This window comes from Carex rostrata, chromosome 10 (assembly GCF_964058835.1).
Source record: "Carex rostrata chromosome 10, lpCarRost1.2, whole genome shotgun sequence".
Lineage (NCBI taxonomy): Eukaryota > Viridiplantae > Streptophyta > Magnoliopsida > Poales > Cyperaceae > Carex > Carex rostrata.
Genome location: NC_135927.1, coordinates 8,253,936 through 8,272,384, shown reverse-complemented (window position 1 = coordinate 8,272,384; position 18,449 = coordinate 8,253,936). Strand labels below are relative to the sequence as shown.

The 18,449-nt window shown below is 34.6% G+C and overlaps 2 protein-coding genes, 1 long non-coding RNA gene and 1 pseudogene across 4 annotated transcripts; 3 read left to right on the top strand and 1 right to left on the bottom strand.

Moving 5' to 3' along the window:
- Nucleotides 1-52: 52 nt before the first annotated feature.
- LOC144560762 (3-ketoacyl-CoA synthase 13-like) lies at nt 53-1,901 on the top strand. The gene is made up of 3 exons (XM_078310011.1): nt 53-700; nt 811-1,150; nt 1,382-1,901. The coding sequence occupies exons 1-3, from the start codon at nt 111-113 to the stop codon at nt 1,784-1,786; spliced, it is 1,335 nt and encodes a 444-aa protein (XP_078166137.1). The 5' UTR covers nt 53-110; the 3' UTR covers nt 1,787-1,901.
- Nucleotides 1,902-3,616: 1,715 nt separating this feature from the next.
- On the bottom strand, nt 3,617-4,275 carry LOC144561002 (uncharacterized). The gene is made up of 2 exons (XR_013513544.1): nt 4,213-4,275; nt 3,617-3,826 (listed from the first exon to the last, which is right to left on the bottom strand). It is a non-coding gene; the product is annotated as an uncharacterized LOC144561002 (long non-coding RNA).
- Nucleotides 4,276-10,900: 6,625 nt separating this feature from the next.
- On the top strand, nt 10,901-12,671 carry LOC144560242 (3-ketoacyl-CoA synthase 13 pseudogene; annotated as a pseudogene). The gene is made up of 3 exons (XR_013513350.1): nt 10,901-11,515; nt 11,632-11,971; nt 12,188-12,671. The product of XR_013513350.1 is annotated as a 3-ketoacyl-CoA synthase 13 pseudogene (transcript).
- Nucleotides 12,672-14,446: 1,775 nt separating this feature from the next.
- On the top strand, nt 14,447-16,875 carry LOC144560768 (cytochrome c oxidase subunit 6b-2-like). Its single transcript, XM_078310017.1, has 4 exons — nt 14,447-14,580; nt 15,475-15,563; nt 16,153-16,234; nt 16,623-16,875. The coding sequence occupies exons 1-4, from the start codon at nt 14,572-14,574 to the stop codon at nt 16,674-16,676; spliced, it is 234 nt and encodes a 77-aa protein (XP_078166143.1). The 5' UTR covers nt 14,447-14,571; the 3' UTR covers nt 16,677-16,875.
- Nucleotides 16,876-18,449: the final 1,574 nt, after the last annotated feature.

Here is an 18,449-nt window from a genome sequence, read left to right as displayed (position 1 = left end):
GCCATATTTGTTATATATATATAATTTTTCTCTGTCATATACAATAATAGAAATAGGAAATCAAGCCTCTGGTATATACAACTAATTAATTAAATAAGAGAATTTTATCCATGATGACTACTCTTCAAAAACTTGTCCAATTTCACAATCTTTCCATCACATTACTACTACTTGCTATAGCCACCATCTCCATCATTTGGTGCTTATGGCGCCGCCGCCGCCTCCCAATCATGCTTCTTGATTACAGTTGTCACCTTCCTGATCCCAACTGTCGTTGCACACTTGATGGTTTTGAGTACATATGCTTGAGATCCCGCTGTTTCAATCCTAAGAGTGTAGCTTTCATGAGTTCCATCCTCCGTAAGTCAGGCCTCAGCACAGAGACAACAACTCCGCCTTACATCTTTCAAACACCGCATTGTCTTCCTTCGAAGCATCCCTTCGCCATTCAAGAGGCCGAGGAAGGCCTTTTCGCTGCTGTTTCCTCCCTCCTGTCCAAGTCTGACGTGTCACCTCGGAAAATATCACATCTCATTGTGGCTTGTAGCATGTTTTCACCTTCTCCCTCACTTGCATCTATGCTCGTCAAGCGGTTCCTATTTTCCGAGTCAGTCAAGACCTATAATCTGTCTGGAATGGGCTGTAGTGGGGGCGCGACATGCATAGATCTCGCTTACCGCCTTCTATGCCAAAAACCGGGGTAAAGAAAGAACTAACATAGCTAATAAATCAAATTGGCTATATTTCGTTACTGTCATTTTAACTAAAGCAATCAATTTATGTCAGTTAAAAATTAATCAATATTTGCAGATACGCCCTTGTGGCGGTGACTGAGAGCAATGGCATCAACTGGTACTCTGGCAATGATCGAAACATGCTTGTGCCAAACTGCATTTTTCGTGTTGGCTCGGCAGCTGTCCTTCTCACTAGTGACCCCGTGAAACGGGACTCAGCCAAGATGGAAATTCTCCGGACACTACGGACCCACCATGGTACTGATGATTCTGCATATAAGGCCGGTTACCAGATGGAGGATGCAGATGGTAATCTCGGCGTTGCCCTCAGCAAAGACCTTATTCGTGTTGCGGCTGTTGGGATCAAACGTCACGTTAGCAAACTTGCACCCAAAGTTCTTCCTATCTATGAAATTGTATGTTTTCTTTAGCCAATTCATTGCTCATATTGATAAATTTCGAGGGGGTCAGAAACTCAGAATTCAGAAACAGTCAAAATTACTCATCATATACACTTTGCTTTCCCTATTGCACATGAAATGATTTCATATTGGTGATGTGGCTGTAGAAAATCGGCAAAATTTAAATCTGAATAAGTATTAAAAATAATTTTGATATTTTTTCTTATTCTGGCTTAATAACACCAGGCTAGGTACGTACTCAAAGCGGGATGGTTCTACATGACAGGTAACAAAAAGGCGATCGCATCGCATGTCCCAGACTTCACGAAGGCCTTTGATCACATATTAATCCACGCAGGCGGGAAGGCCGTGATTGACGCAATGGCAAAGAACCTGAAGTTGGAGCACAATGTGATGGAGCCGGCACGCATGACGCTGCACCGGTTCGGGAATACTTCGAGTAGCCTGGTATTCTATGAGCTGGCCTACCTTGAAGGAAAGCAGCGTGTCAGGAAAGGGGACTGCGTCTGGATGCTGGCCTTTGGTACCGGGTTCAAGGCGTGTAGCATCGTCTTGCGGGCCCTCAAGGATTCCCCCATAGATTCTGACAACCCGTGGAATGGCTGCATTCACAGATATCCAGTTTATTAATGTGTGTATCCTGTCTTGTTTATAGGTTTGATTTAACCTCTCTGCATTTACATTTGTATGAGCTACAGGTGCAACTATATTGTTTTCAACTTGTATGATCTATCAATTCAATTTCAGGTCATTTGGGGTTTTTTTTTCTTATTATGGCACACATTTATTTGCAATTTGATGTGATTATGCTATAATTTTATGGTATGGTGTCACCATTTGTTTTAAATAATTGACCAAAATGAATGTGTTTGGATGAACAATTTACATTTGATGAAACGACTGATCAATCCAAGTCAATATTGCTGACTAGGATATATAACAAATTTTAAATCTAGAGCAAGAAGAAATAGTTGGTTTCATGGTCCTTTTCGTCATAGAAATATAGCTCAACAAATTTAATACATAGTACACCTAATTTACTGTTTATCATATATAAATTATTCTTATATTATGATATTTTCTCATGATTTTTGCTATGGTTGTCTAAGTTTAGATAGTAATATATATAACCTTTTAAATATCATCTCTTTATCCAGCTAAGTCAATATCACTTGCCAGGGCCAGGTACATCATTAATGTAAAATCTCTGAGCAATTTCAGTTTGAATCTGTCCCTGTCAATCATTAGCGGTTTTATTTTATAAAAAAGTAAGAATTGGAAGAAAACTGAATTCATAATTACCAAATTAAAAAATATATATTTTTTAAGGAACGTAATTATTATATATAGACATGATACCTAATCATGATTGCGGTCCCATCTATAGGCTGCAGATCGTACCTAAATTATTCAAGTCAAATAATTATTTTCTCTGTGGAGCAATTAATAATTAACCAAATCATTGTTTTCAGTTGAGAGTTGAGATAATATATGGATATGCTTTAAATACACTAGGTCTCTTTAAGATTCCGGTTAATTAATTGATGTGGGTATCTAGGTATGTGGAATTCATGGAAATAAATCTGTTGTGATTCTAAAGGGATCGCAGGATTCTGTTATTCCATATCTATCCATTTATCTGTTTAGAGATTTGTGCATAAAAAATAAGTATTATTGAAATTTGTGCATTTCAAAAAGTTAAAGGTTAGATTTGGAATCGCAGGGTCCTGCGATCTCTTTAGAATCACAGCAGATTTATTTCCGGAATTCATAGGCAAGGATCCTATTGTTGACCAACAGTAAAGTTATTTTATATTCATTTTTCTATTTTATACACTACTAGAATCCTAACTTATTGCATGCCCTGAAAAATAGCTTGTTGCAAGGCGATACCCTTGCAACAAGTCCGAAAACACTTGTTGCATGCGTTTACCCTTGCAACTATGCCCTTGTAACAACTTCCCTCACAACTGCTAAGTAGTTGCAAGGACTCCCTTGCAATAGACTTGTTGCAAGCCTATACCCTTGCAACAAGGGCGCATGCAACTACTTTCAGAGTTGACCCCGTTTTTAGTATTTATCAAGGGGAGGCAGCATGGGTCCCACCTGACTATATGCAAGGTTAACAATCGTGGGTCCTACTGAACTATATGCAAGGCTAATACCCGTGGGTCCCACCTGACCATATGCAAGGCAAGAGAATATGGGTCCCACCTGACTATGAGCATAGGAAGATTATTGGCTTGTTGCATGGGTGATTATTGACACGTTTTGAATACAGTTCATACTATTTGCATGGACATACCAACGTATATAATAACAGAAAATAGCTGGAAATTAGCATGCTCCAATTCTACAATCCTCCCTCTCTGTACCAATCTGGTACCAGCCCAGTAATTTTTTACAATTCCCAGTTTCTCATTCATCAACATTCACATAAAATACATAGAAACATAAATATAAAGCAACTAATAATCATTGACCAACATAGTATAGTCATCTTACATTGAACCAAAATTTAAAAAGAAGTAAAACAACAGTATTATACTGCAAGTACTTGTAACTTCTATATTTTCATATTTTCATGCATTGATGTTGAGTTAATTTCCACAGTCGAATTCACAGCAACAAAAGCACTTTATTGCTCTTGTACTTCACTTCAGTTTTCATCTGAAACTTTGAACATAACAAATATGAATTTTAACAACCATTACATCTGAAAACTTCTATTAAATTTACTAACCTCAACAGATTTCTTGTAAATAACAAAGGTGCTTGCTTACTCTTGTTTCGATGGTTGGTGCTTACTTTTATTGGATGATTTGTGTTTCACATACATAATTGATCTAATATTTATCTAACTTTGTACAAGCAATTGTTCAAATAAGGGCATGAATTGACCACACCTCATTTTCTGACTGAGCAAAACCAGCAATTTATTGCTTTACAGGATAGAAATATAGCACATAATTACTGTAAGGGCCTATTATCATTTAACTTTAACCATAATCAGTCAAAGATAAAAAAAAAAAAAGAATATAGGAAATTGAACTTACCCCCAATTATACTGAGACTACTGCTCTTTACAATGGCAAGGCAATATCCAACCGCATCACCCTATAGAGTTAGTGGCAGATGTAGGGACACAAAGAAAGAGGTCTTTTTGCAGTTTGGCCTATATTAATTGTTTACTGTACCACAAGATCCGATGCACTACTTTTTTTATCTTTTTTTGCCAATTTTGTAATCACAGATGTTTGTTAAATTTTGGGATAAGGCCTATAAACAGCATAACCAAATGCAATAGAAGAGATCAGGGGCAAAATTTAATATAATATAATATGTACAAGAGAAGAATGTAAACTCAGCTTAGAATTGTTCTACAATGTCTATTTCCAAGAAAATATGATAAAAATATAATTATTCGAAAAGGCAACTTATCTTAGCAATAGTAGCCCAAATAAGACTGACAGCACCACCATTACTGGCCAACAAGAGTTGTGTCAAAACTAGTTTGGCTCTATTCGCAGCTAAATCCTGAAATGAATAAAATAAAGTACATGAAATTAAGCTAATCAACTATGAAAGGTCTGATTGAATAAAAAAATGTCCCTCAACTATGAAAGGTCTTATTAGTACCCAAATGCTTCAACTAGTCTGAACTCTATAGAAATAAAAGCTCGTGCAGTCTCTGCTTTGACTAAGTGGAGATGGCAAAGTGCACTGTAATAAAATCAAACCACATTTAATTGCACTGTAAAAGAAGGAAAGAAAAATAATAATTGAGAAAGAATAATAAAAATTGAAAAAAAGTATGTTTAGATGATGTTTCTTCTTTCACCTCCATTTCTCTATTGTAAAAAAAGATGACTATTTTGAATACTGGTATATTAAGAAACCACAAGAGAGACTATAAAGGAACAAAGTATATTCTAATGTAACGCAGCCAAAATTAACCCAGTGTCTAGATTGGTTGCTATCAATACCTTCACTGTCCTCACTAAGCTAACAATTGTTGCTTGGTAACAGTTCCAATACCATCATTGTCCTCACTAAGCTATCGATAATAAATATCTCAAAATTGCAGGGGGGTCGGAGCAAACATTGGAACATTGGTCAGAAATTACTACCGAACATGATAAAGTATTGATTGTTACTTGCATAAATTCGTGCCTTAAATGGTATTAAATTGAAACAAATATGGCAAAACTTAAGCCCAAAATTAATAAACTACCCAGTGCTTGAAAAATGGTGCTAAATCTCTAGAATTATGAAAAAAAATACAAACATCAATTCCAATTATGTCAAAAAAAATTGCCCAAAATAGATCTCAGTTCCAAAATAGAGTTGAATTTACATCTAGAGCAAAGTAAAATCAAAGAGAAATAGCAACAATTGACCTCCGAGAATGAGCGCGAGGTCACGCACACGAAAAGCATTAGCGGCAGCGTGAAAGGCATCGCGCCCCGCCATGGTCGTCTCCACCAGCATCTCTGCGCTTCTCACCACCTTGCTTTAGTAATCAGACCTACGGGGAATTGTAGCCCCGCCTTGCTCTCTCGTGTTTCCTCTTCCTGCCATTATAGATTTAGGGGTTTCTTTTAAGAGAGAGCCGCTGAAGAGAGCGCGAGAAATGAAAAAAATAGAAGGGAAGTAAATTTTCCATTTAAGCAGAAAAAATAAGGTGAAACACGAAAAAATAGGAGGGAAGTTGAAAAAATTTGGGGAAGGTGAAACTCTCCTGGGAGGGAAGATGAAAAACCCTAGATCTAAAATGAAAAGTTTGGCGGCTGCGTACAGCGAGAAGGGAGAAATGAAAAGTTAGATGTAAATATGAAATTCATCTACCCTGAGGTAACATAATATTTGTGTTTAGATCGGATGATGGGATCATCTTTACGCACCAATCAAAGGATCCTATGCATTATCTACCGCCGGATATAAACAGCAGTATTATGTAACCTTAGAGTATTGATCCTCTTTACTCACAGTTATTCAAGATAAATAAATCAAGACCATTCTTCACATATCAGACGGCAAAGAATTTTGATATATACTAATCAGCTAATGTATGTACAGCAGTACATATAAAAAAAATTCAAAATTTTTTTTTTATTTTTTTTACAACTTATATGATCAAATAATACTTATACATGACATTTTTTATAGACTTTCATCATTATATGCACCTTCAAATTTAAAAAATATTTCTGGACCGTTCATTTTCATGCAGGAAATCAACGATCGATCTACGGTGAAATCATTCCAAATCTGTTTTAAAATAATCAAGGGAGAGCATTGACCATAACCAACATAAAAGATTGAACGTTTTATTATGTATGAGCTTCGATCCAACACGAAGTGTTTATGGCCATACGATGCTTCGATTTTTGATTAACTGGATGGATGGGTAAATAAAAACAAAATTTCATCAAACTTGGGTGCAAAACAATAAATGCAGTGCTCCTTAATGTAAACGATTCTGATTGACCAACGGATGACATATTTCTATGCATCTTCATTAACTCACAAAACAAGAGTTTATGTCTTATGTTTGTGAATAGAAGATGTGAGCCATATATGCAACATGCATGTAATGCTATATAATTTAAATGTGTCAAAATCATTTAATTAAACAATAAACATGTTAATTATAACACTAATCATTGCATAAATTTCATTAATATAATTTCTATAGCAAAATATTTTTTAAATTAAAGTAGAATTTTAATATTAATTGACTAAATATTTTCACTTCTATCGACACATGTTGAAATTCATATAATTATAACTATGATTTATTGGTCATATAAACCGTTAAAAATTTGAATTTTTTTTAATTGTTTTTATATTATTTGTTGTATATGTTTTATCGAAATACAAATGCAAATCATAAAATTTATTTTGTTAACTTTTAATTTTATTCTGACTTTAACAATTTGACCTTATAAAAGGCCACTCAACTTAACTTATTTTACAATAAATTTTCATTTTGTTGTCATTCATTTAATTATCTTCAATATATAAATGAAAAAAATATATAATTTACAAATTTAACTGTGAATACTTTACTAAATTATTTTTCTAAAATACAAGTTATAATTGTAAATAGTTCACTTGTATTTCGATTTACATGTAATTCATAAAATTCGACTTTGACCATGTTGAAGGGACAAATAATGATGAAATTCTATAAATTTGATAATCGTAAAAAAATTGATTTTTTTTTTTAAGTTTTTTCATATTATTTGCAATGCATACATTAATTAATTTTCACATATATAAATCTGAGCCGTCCGATAAAAAAATGTGTTGTCATGATTACAATGGATACCTCCATTTAATGATCATCAATATTATATATTAAAGATGTCTCTATGGCAACTGGGTCCCACTTGTCAACTCCGGCTTTTTCATCTTTTATTTTCCCGTGTTCCTTCTCTGGAAAGTTCGCAGCTTCTCCTCTCTGTCTCTCTGCGCATCCTCTTCAATTTTTTTTGGAAATCCAAACCGCCTCCCATACAAATCACTCAATTTAATTCCCTCCCATACAGTATCTTCCATGTGGTTTAGTTGCAAGGCAATGATTTTGAGCTGTTGCATGGACCTCCAATAAATTATAATATCTTACCTTCAAAATGTAGTTGCAAGGAGAGGTATAAAACAGTTGCATGGTTGCATATCATACATTTGCATGCGATAGATGTTGCATGGGACTATCCTTGCAACAAGTTCGAGTCCTGGTTAAACGTCATTTCTGTTGCAAGGACTGTCTCTACCTTGCAACAAACAGGTGCTCCCCTTGCTATATATAAGTTACGATTCTAGTAGTAATATGAAATAATTGATAGGCAAGGATTCTACTGTTGAGTTATAGAACTATTAAAACTTCATAAGCTGACAGAGCCGAAATTTATATATATACCATAAACCCAAAATTAATAAACCAAAATACCCTAGTTTATGGAGAATTATAAAAATATCCGGGCCGTCAAACATCTTTACGACTCCAAAAACTAGGGACCACTAATCATGCAGCTCTAGTGGTCTCCAAATAAATTAGAAGACCCATTTTTTTTTAAGTGACATAGAGAAATTTTTAGTTTAAAGTCCTGTTGTATAAAGCCAAAACTTGCATTGCCAGGTGTGACACAAAAAACAAGTTTTTGGTACAAACTGACGTCCCTTATATTCACACCTTCGTGTCGCACGCCTATTGATGCTCTCTGAGTTGCACACCCTCCCCCTGTCCACACTCTGTTTCTACCTTGGTCATCCTCATAATTTCACACCCACCTTTTCTTCCATTCACCCAAACTACCCGGCGGATCTTGCCATTCCACAGAGAGCATGGCAGCAATGTAGTTATGTCTCTCAGAAACTACCCGGCGGATCTCGCCATTTCATCCAGAGAAGGAATTCGGAGTCACCTTCATACTGCGACTTGAAGAATCATTTTCTTCTCTGGTCCGCTTGCAATCCCTATGCGGTTTCCACGTGGCAATGGAAGCATGAATAAAAGTCAAGGCATGTATAGATGAGTTTCACGGTGAAGGAAGAAAATTAGAAGGACAGATTTGTCAATTTAACTTTTAAAATAATAAAATAAATGGGGATAGAGGAAAGAATGTCAAGTTTTAATGAGAATATTGGATATTATGAGATTTCTATGAGTAAATTGGCTATTTCAAAAGTTTGTATGGATACACTGGAAATTTTCCCAACCTTTTAAATATCATCACTTTATCCAGCTAAGTCAATATCACTTGCCAGGGCCCAGGTACATCATTAGTCTAAAATCTCTGAGCAATTTCCGTTTGAATCTGTCCCTGTCAATCATTGGCGGTTTATTTGATAAAAAAATTAATAATTGGAAGAAAACTGAATTCATAATTACCAAATTAAAATATTTATATTTTTTAAGGAACATAATTCTTATATATAGACATGATACCTAAATCATGATTGCGGTTCCATGTACGTATAGGCTGCAGATCGTACCTAAATTAATTAAGTCAAATAATTATTTTCTCTGTGGAGCAATTAATAATTAACCACATCAATGTTTTCAGTTGAGAGTTGAGACAATATATGGATATGCTTTAAATACACTAGGTCTCTTTAAGATTCCGGTTAATTAATTGATGTGGGTATCTAGGTATGTGGAATTCATAGGCAAGGATCCTATTGTTGACCAACAGTAAAGTTATTTTATATTCATTTTTCTATTTTATATGAAGTAATTGATAGGCAAGGATTCTACTGTTGAGTTATAGAACTATGAAAACTTCATAAACTGACAGAGCCGAAATTTATATATATACCATAAACCCAAAATTAATAAATCAAAATACCCTAGTTTCTGGATAATTCTAAAAATACCCGGGCCGTCAAACGTCTCTATGACTCCAAAAACTAGGAGATGCTAATCATGCAGCCCTAGTCTAAAGGTCTAAAAAAAAAATTAGAAGACCCATTTTTTTTTAAGTGGCACAGAGAAATTTTTAGTTTAAAACCCTGTTTTATAAACCCAAAACTGGAACTGCCAGGTGTGACACAAAAAACAAGGTTTTTTTAGTTCTTAGTTTATGTCTTAATAAAATTTCTGAAACTAAAAATGGGGCCGCTATTTTATTTGAAGGTCTCTTGACTGAGGCCGCAGGGTCAATTGGCGTCCCAATCTTTGAGGTTGTAGAACAGTTTGACGGTTTAGATATTTCTCGAATTCCCGAGAATGTAGGGTCATTTGGTATTTTTTTTGTGATTATGGTATAAATAAAAATTTCGGCTGAGAGATCTCATGTTCGGCGAAATTTTTCCTGTATATGTACTCTTCTCAGGCCAATACATATGAGTATCTGTATATATGTGGAATGAACATAAAGGGCCTGAGTGAGGTACTACATGTGAAATGAACATAAAGTATCTGTATATATGAGTATTTGTTATACGGTGTCATTGATTAATATGAAGAAACTTGCCTCAACTATTAATTGATCTACATTGCACCATTGCTCTACATAGATTAATTGATGATCTAGGTACTACATGTATTTCTTATATATGCAACCGCAATTTATCTACACGATGCACCATATAAATAAAATCTTTGTGAAACTATATCAATCACTCAATATAAAGCGATGTATATTTTCATTTAACCATATATATTTATAGGAGTGTTCAAATGTCTCATTCCTTTCATGTTTCATATTCTCTATCTCAATTTTTAAAGTTCAAATTGTCAATATGAAATGCTCAATATATTTATATTAAAAATATATTTGGAGACTAAATTTTTGTATTTTTTATAAACTTTTAACTGTTTTTTAAAATATATACAAAATCACTGCTTTAATTTTGGACCATCCAGAAACAGTGATTTCCTACCTATAAAAAAAAAAAAATTTCCAAAAACTATCTAGAGGAAGAGGATCACATCACTACGGACAACAGTGAGGTACCGTATCACATAGAATGAGTTCTAAATTGTCTGTTTTAAGGTACATCATGTATCTAAGACATGCTCATGCAAAATTTGGCTTGGCTGAAAGCTAGTCACATCCTGTGCGGTATCACAGCTAATAATGCATATGTCACAAAATAATTATTAGTACTTGCCAAATTAATTGCAAGTTAAGCTCTCATGTCGATCGGATGCCATATTTGTTATATATATATAATTTTTCTCTGTCATATACAATAATAGAAATAGGAAATCAAGCCTCTGGTATATACAACTAATTAATTAAAAAAGAGAATTTTATCCATGATGACTACTCTTCAAAAACTTGTCCAATTTCACAATCTGTCCATCCCATTACTACTACTTGCTATAGCCACCATCTCCATCATTTGGTGCTTATGGTGTCGCCGCCGCCTCCCCATCATACTCCTTGATTACAGTTGTCACCTTCCTGATCCCAACCATCGTTGCACACTCGATGGTTTCGAGTACATATGCTTGAGATCCCGTCGTTTCAATCCTGAGAGTACCGCTTTCATGAGTTCCATCTTCCGTAAGTCAGGCCTAAGCATAGAGACAACAACTCCGCCTTACCACTTTCAACCGCCGCATTGTCTTCCCTCGAAGCATCCCTTCGCCATTCAAGAAGCCGAGGAAGGCCTTTTCGCTGCCGTTTCCTCCCTCCTGTCCAAGACTGACGTGTCGCCTCGGAAAATATCACATCTCATTGTGGCTTGTAGCATGTTTTCACCTTCCCCATCACTTACATCTATGCTTGTCAAGCGGTTCCGATTTCCCGAGTCAGTTAAGACCTATAATCTGTCTGGAATGGGCTGTAGTGGGGGCACAACATGCATAGATCTTGCTTACCGCCTTCTATGTCGAAAACCGGGGTAAAGAAAGAACTAACATAGTTAATAAATCAAATTGGCTATCTTTGTTACTGTTATTCTAATTTCAAACTAAACCAACCAATTTGTGTCAGTGAAAAATTAATCAATATTTGCAGATACGCCCTTGTGGCGGTGACTGAGAGCAATGGCATCAACTGGTACTCTGGCAATGATCGAAACATGCTTGTGCCAAACTGCATTTTTCGTGTTGGCTCGGCAGCTGTCCTTCTCACTAGTGACCCCGTGAAACGGGACTCAGCCAAGATGGAAATTCTCCGGACACTACGGACCCACCATGGTACTGATGATTCTGCATATAAGGCCGGTTACCAGATGGAGGATGCAGATGGTAATCTCGGTGTTTCCCTCAGCAAAGACCTTGTTCGTGTTGCGGCTGTTGGGATCAAACATCACGTTAGCATACTTGCACCCAAAGTTCTTCCTATTTGTGAAATTGTATGTTTTCTTTTTCCAATTCGTTGCTCATATTGATAAATTTCAAGGGGATCAGAAACAGTCAAAATTACTCATCATATACACTTTGCTTTCCCTATTGCACATGAAATGATTTCATATTGGTGATGTGGCTGTAGAAAATCGGCAAAATTTAAATCTGAATAAGTATTAAAAATAATTTTGATATTTTTTCTTATTCTGGCTTAATAACACCAGGCTAGGTACGTACTCAAGGCGGGATGGTTCTACATGACAGGTAACAAAAAGGCGATCGCATCTCATGTCCCAGACTTCACGAAGGCCTTTGATCACATATTAATCCACGCAGGTGGGAAGGCGGTGATTGACGCAATGGCAAAGAACCTGAAGTTGGAGCACAATGTGATGGAGCCGGCACGCATGACGCTGCACCGGTTCGGGAATACCTCGAGTAGCCTGGTATTCTATGAGCTGGCCTACCTTGAAGGAAAGCAGCGTGTCAGGAAAGGGGACTGCGTCTGGATGCTGGCCTTTGGTACCGGGTTCAAGGCGTGTAGCGTCGTCTTGCGGGCCCTCAAGGATTCCTCCATAGATTCTAACAACCCGTGGAATGGCTGCATTCACAGATATCCAGTTAATTAATGTGTGTATCCTGTCTTGTTTATAGGTTTGATTTAACCTCTCTGCATTTACATTTTTATGAGCTACTTGTATGATCAATCAATTTAATTTCTTGTCAATTTGTTCTTTTTTTTTATTTTGGGACTCATTTTTGTGCAGTTAGATATGATTATGCTGCAATTTTATGGTATAGTATCACCATTTTGTTTATTAAATAATTGACCGAAATGAATGTATTTGGATGAACAATTTATGTTTGATGAAACGACTCAATCCTAGTCATTATTGGCAACTATAGGATAACAAATTTTAAATTTAAAACAAGAAGAAATAGTTGGTTTCATGGTCGTTTTCTTCATAGAAATATAGCCTATCAAATTTAATGCATGTTACACCTAATTTACTGTTACCTTATATAAATTTTTCTAATGTTATGACATTTTCTCATGATGCTTGTTATGGTTGTCTAAGTTTAAACAGTAATATATATATATATAACCTTTAATTTAAAGGGAAGCTTTATTTCAACAGCTCAATTGATACAAAATTAATGATTGCAATTACATATATAGGCTGCAGATCGTAAGTTAGGTCAAATAATTTATGGAGCAATTAATAATTAACCAAATCAATGTTTTCTGTTGAAGAGTTGAGACAATATATGGATATGCTTTAAATACACTAGGCAAGGATCTTATAATTAACCAAATCAATGTTGAGTTATAGAATTATGAAAAACTTAATAAACTGACAGAGCTGCTGTTTTGGCAAATTTTTTCTGTTATGTCTTCTTGTCAGGCTCATATCAGTATGTGTATATATGTGGAATGAACATAAAGGGCCTGAGTGAAGTATTTTCTTTTTATTGTCTTGTGACGCTTAAATTGATAACTACTGGTGCAACTATTGGATGAATCATGTATATATGATCTATCAATTTATAAATATCTTCAAAAAAAAAAAGAAAAAAAAAAGAAGGAGATAATTATATAATGTGTAAGATAATTTTAACATTCTATAAATTTTGAACTCAAATCATTCTTTTTTTTTTAGACTGCGAAGCACAAAACATGTGTATAATTAAACCCGCAATATTTTAAGTTTAAATGCAGAGAAATGGATTATATCTTAGGTATATATATATGAAACACATTTTTTACCGAGTAGAAATATAAATGACGCATGGCGATCAAATCAATATAAATCAATTATTAGAAATATGTATGAGAATGAAATAATAAATAATTTGATTTGTCTAAAAATTTAAATACTTGAAAACTTTTTCCATCTAGAATGAAAATATAAATAAATATACAACTTGACACATTGGCAGGCACCTTCTTAATATCCTAATAAGACAGATGGCCCAGCCCAAAAATAGAGAAGTTATAAAATGATAAGAAAAAATATCAAGGAAAAAACGAAGGCCCATACGGCCCATTTTGAATCCCACTTGTGTGACCTGAGATCCTGCCCCACGCAGGAAATATTTATCACAGATCCAATCCGTTATTTTGCTTTAACATTCGTGCAATCAATCTCGAAAATATATCCTACAGTATAATCAGGGAGAGAAGAGCAGTACTCAACCGGAGCCGTCCGATCTGTTCGTATTCAGACCAATCCAGTTTTCTTGTCGGACGGTTTGGATTTAAACTCTAAAATTTGGGTTACTTTAGGGATTTCAGTAAGTCTATGACCACTAAAGTTACATAAATTTTGTGTTGAGATCTGAACCGTTCGATTAGAATTTGGCCAATCAAGTCCCACGTTGATTGCACTGGACTTCTTTAATATTCGTGATACATCAGATATAACGGTTTTAATACAAACTCCAACTTTGAGTTACTTTAGGGATTCAGTATTCATCGAGAATCCCTTTGACGCTTTCTCCGTTTCTCTCTCAGTCAAACCACAGCGAAAGAATAAAATTAGAACGAACAGAGGCGCACACGGATCCGATATTTGACATTTCTTCGTACGAATCGGGAGATCTTGCGATGGCGGACGTAAGATTCTTCAAACCTATTCCTTTCATCGATTTATTCTCTATTTACCTTTCGAATTTCTAGATTTTTTTTCTTTTATGGATGTCTTTCTTTGTACTCCAGGGTTTCCTGATCATACCAAATCGAGTCTTTCTTCAAAAAAAAAAAAAAAATAGTTTTCTGTACTTATGTGCGTTGCAAGATGATTATTTGATCGAAAAATATGATAAAAATCGGTGATTTTTTATTTTTATACCCAAATTTGTCTCATTATCATTATTGTTTTTATCAAATTTAATCTAGAGTAGGGGTGTTCATCGGTTCGTTTTGGTCCAAAGCGAATTAAAATAGGCTAACCAAAGTTTTATTCGGTTTTCAAAAATCAAACCGAACCGAAATAGTATAAGAAGCGAACCGAACAAACCGAAGTAAATTTCAGTTTGTTTGGTTTAACCGAAAGAGGGTTATAATCATATAAATAATCATTTTTTTCTTGTTATGTTTATTAATTTTTTAGCAGATAGATTTTAAAAAGTTCTTTGGCTCGGTTTAACGGGTTTTAAACCGAACCAAGCAGATACATTATAGTTTTACCAGGGATGAGTGCATTCTCTATTTACCCAGTTCTTGATGGACACAGTTCGGTTAATTTATGGTTCTGCCTTTATTTGTCAGAAGGGTAAAGGCACAATTTCATATTTACCAGTACAAAGCCGTAGGAACATATACCCTAGTTAGGTACTTTCTCGCACCTCCCTATGCATAAAAGAGAATAGATAGGTAAATTCAGGTACTTTGGTGAAATATACATAGGATGCATTCATGAAGAATTATCAAATTAGTTTATTTGTTAATAAAGAAAATCAAGGCCATATCTGGTGAATTTAGTATAGAAGTGTTGTATTGAAATTTCAGATTGAGTTGAAGACTGCCCCAGCCGACTTCCGTTTTCCTACCACAAACCAAACACGCCACTGTTTCACTCGCTACGTCGAGTTCCACAAGTATGCTTTCTCTCTCCTCTTCTCTCTCTATCTCCCTCTCTCTCTTGCTCATTACCTATTTTCTTTTTCATGTAGTAGAACAGCTTCTTGAACTATTGCACCAAATTGCCCCCTGTTCTGAGTGCCATGTCATGAAGTCAGTGATGTGGGTGGCACCACTGAAAGTACAATTCAATGCTAATTGAAATGCTGAATGGATTTTGAACCAAATGGAATAGTTTTATGGGGCAAATTGAATAATGAGGGATCTAGTTGAATCAATTACAGTTATTCAAGTGCCCAAAGTACCCTTGAGTATTTTTTGGGCAAGGAAGCTGTAAGTCGGAAACTATTCAAAGGTAATATTTTCAGATTAAGAAAAGGGAAGAGCTTTTGACTTTTCTGGTATCATAGTAAGGAGACTTGTGAGTTTTAAATGCTAAATTAGTGAATACACAAAGCAAGTAAACGTTAATGGTATTTAAGCCTTGTATTGTGGTTGAACTCATATATTTCTGAATAATTGTACTTGGAGCTGTTCTGTGAAAAGTTGTGCCAAATTGAGGTAAATTTGAATTGTTGTATCAAATTCTAAGATAGGAAATTGCAGGTGTGTGAATGCAAAGGGAGAAGATTCTGACGATTGCATGAAATTTGCTAAGTATTATAGGTCTCTTTGTCCCGGCGAATGGGTTAGTGCCAAAAATTTATCATAAAATTTATCATACCTATCATTGTTTGTACCAGCTTTAGGTACAATACCGTTATGATTTTGTTTATCTGAGACTTCCAGCATGTGTACCAATATTTGAATTTAACTGTTACAAGGATACAATATTTGATGTTAACTGGTACATTACCAATATACTGTCTGCAACCAACACTGGTACAATAACACATAAAACTTTAAAGGTCGTGCTAGAAAGTAACTCATAAAAAGATGCAGTCTGGTATAACGTATCATAATCTATTTGTTTGATAGAAAGTAGACCTCTGGTTTCTTGTTTCACATTTGCTTTATTTAATGCCACTGTTGATGTGTTACTTTTATGTTAACTTTTGCAATTGCAATATTTTCAGGTTGAAAGGTGGAATGAACAAAGGGATAATGGCACATTTCCTGGCCCTCTCTGATTTCATTGTTTAGAATTCTCTAAAATTTCTTGAATGTGTCATGATTTGAGCACAGACTCATTTTGTTTGCTGGTCTTTATTGACTTTTCATTAAACCAAATGGATTAATGACACCATATCAGCTTTATTTCTTGCTTCTTTAATGTAATAATGAGATTAAACTTGTTTCTTATGCAATGATTGGTGCAGTTTTGTTATTTCTCCTATTATACTGGTAAACGCTTACGAAAAATAATATTGATTCACATTTTTTTGTGTTGATATATGTTTTTTGTAGCTGAATCAATAACACTTAAAATAACACTTGCTATTTGCCAAAAGTTTAGCTGTTTAAATTATCAATATTTGCTAAACTATGGTCCACAATTATTTGAAAGGGATAAAAAGTGAAATAATTAGGCCCTGTTTAGCAGAAGAGTAAATGTTACTGATTTTTTTTTTTCATACGTAAAAATCAATTCAAAACTTTTGATTCCTATTCCTTTAAGACCTGTCGAACAGGGCCTTAGAGAAAACATATTTTTTGGCAGTTAACTTCAAATGCTGCCTCCACATTTCATTGTATTTTGAGAGTTTCTTTTTCTCTATTTGACCTTAGCATTAGACCTTTTAAGCCCTAAATATATTGAGAAAGAAATAGGAAGCTAGTCCCATTAATTTAAGATATCAATTCAAGTAAATGCTAATAAAAAATTTATATAATTAACAATAGAAGTTGGGCTCAATACCAGTATAATCAATAGTATTACAACCATAAACAATTTAAAAATAATACAAAAGCAGTATGAATTGGCAATCCAGCATAGGGATGTTCAAATGGTTCGGTTTATTTGGTTTTGAACCGAACCGGTAAGATTCAGTTTAAATGGTTCGGTTGTTCGGTTGAATTGGTTCGGTTCGGTTGATTTTGTGACTTAGTTCGGTTTAAATGGTTCGGTTCGGTTTTGATTTCTCAAAACCGATTAAACCGAACCGACCGATTTTATTGATAGGATCAAGACTTCTAGTATTATTTTGGTTCATTAATCAAAACCGAAGTTTAAATTGGTTCATTAATCAAAACCAAAGTTTAAATTGAGTATTATAGATGTATTGAGTTTTGATTTTTGAGAAAGTTCGGTTCAACCGAACAAACCGAAGTTTAAATCGGTTTAAATGGTTCGGTTTTAATTTGGTTTGCTATTTTAGTTCGGTCGGTTCGGTTGGATTTTCAAACTTCGGTTTTAAGTTCGGTTTGATTATTTTAGTTCGGTTTAAACCGAACCGACCGTTTGAACACCCCTAATCCAGCATACACAGTGTGAGCTAACGCATACAAGAAGTTTGAGCTAGCTAACAAAATTGTAAGCTAACATTCTTTCAAACGCTATATATAGAACATTGTTATTAGGCCAAATTTTCCGAAATTTTTATAAATATCCAAATCAAATAACAAATTACGGAATCTATCCTGTTTTGCAATGAAATTCGAAAAATACCCAATCCGGTTATCCAATAACCGGATTTGATACAAATGTTCGGTTACCCACTCCCCGGACTCAAAAAAATAAATCCGGTTAATGGTTAACCGGATTTGTGAATTTTGCCTTTTTTTTTTTTTTTTTTTTAAAACAGAATTTTTTATTTTTTGTATTAAAATATTAGAAATGTTGAATATATTTCTTTGAAAATAGATGGAATACAATATAATTTGATTTATTAGAAAGACTGCAACAAATAACCCGGATTAATATTTTTCAGATCGGATTTTTCGCGGCTGTAAGAAAAATTAAT

Bases quoted from the DNA above. Each gene is read 5' to 3' on its own strand.
- LOC144560768 (XM_078310017.1), top strand. The intron at 15,564-16,152 runs GTATGCTTTCTC...AGGAAATTGCAG, and splicing joins CGCTACGTCGAGTTCCACAA to GTGTGTGAATGCAAAGGGAG. The intron at 16,235-16,622 runs GTTAGTGCCAAA...CAATATTTTCAG, and splicing joins CTCTTTGTCCCGGCGAATGG to GTTGAAAGGTGGAATGAACA.
- LOC144560762 (XM_078310011.1), top strand. From the start codon at position 111: ATGATGACTACTCTTCAAAAACTTGTCCAATTTCACAATCTTTCCATC. The intron at 701-810 runs GTAAAGAAAGAA...CAATATTTGCAG, and splicing joins CTTCTATGCCAAAAACCGGG to ATACGCCCTTGTGGCGGTGA. The intron at 1,151-1,381 runs GTATGTTTTCTT...TAATAACACCAG, and splicing joins TTCTTCCTATCTATGAAATT to GCTAGGTACGTACTCAAAGC.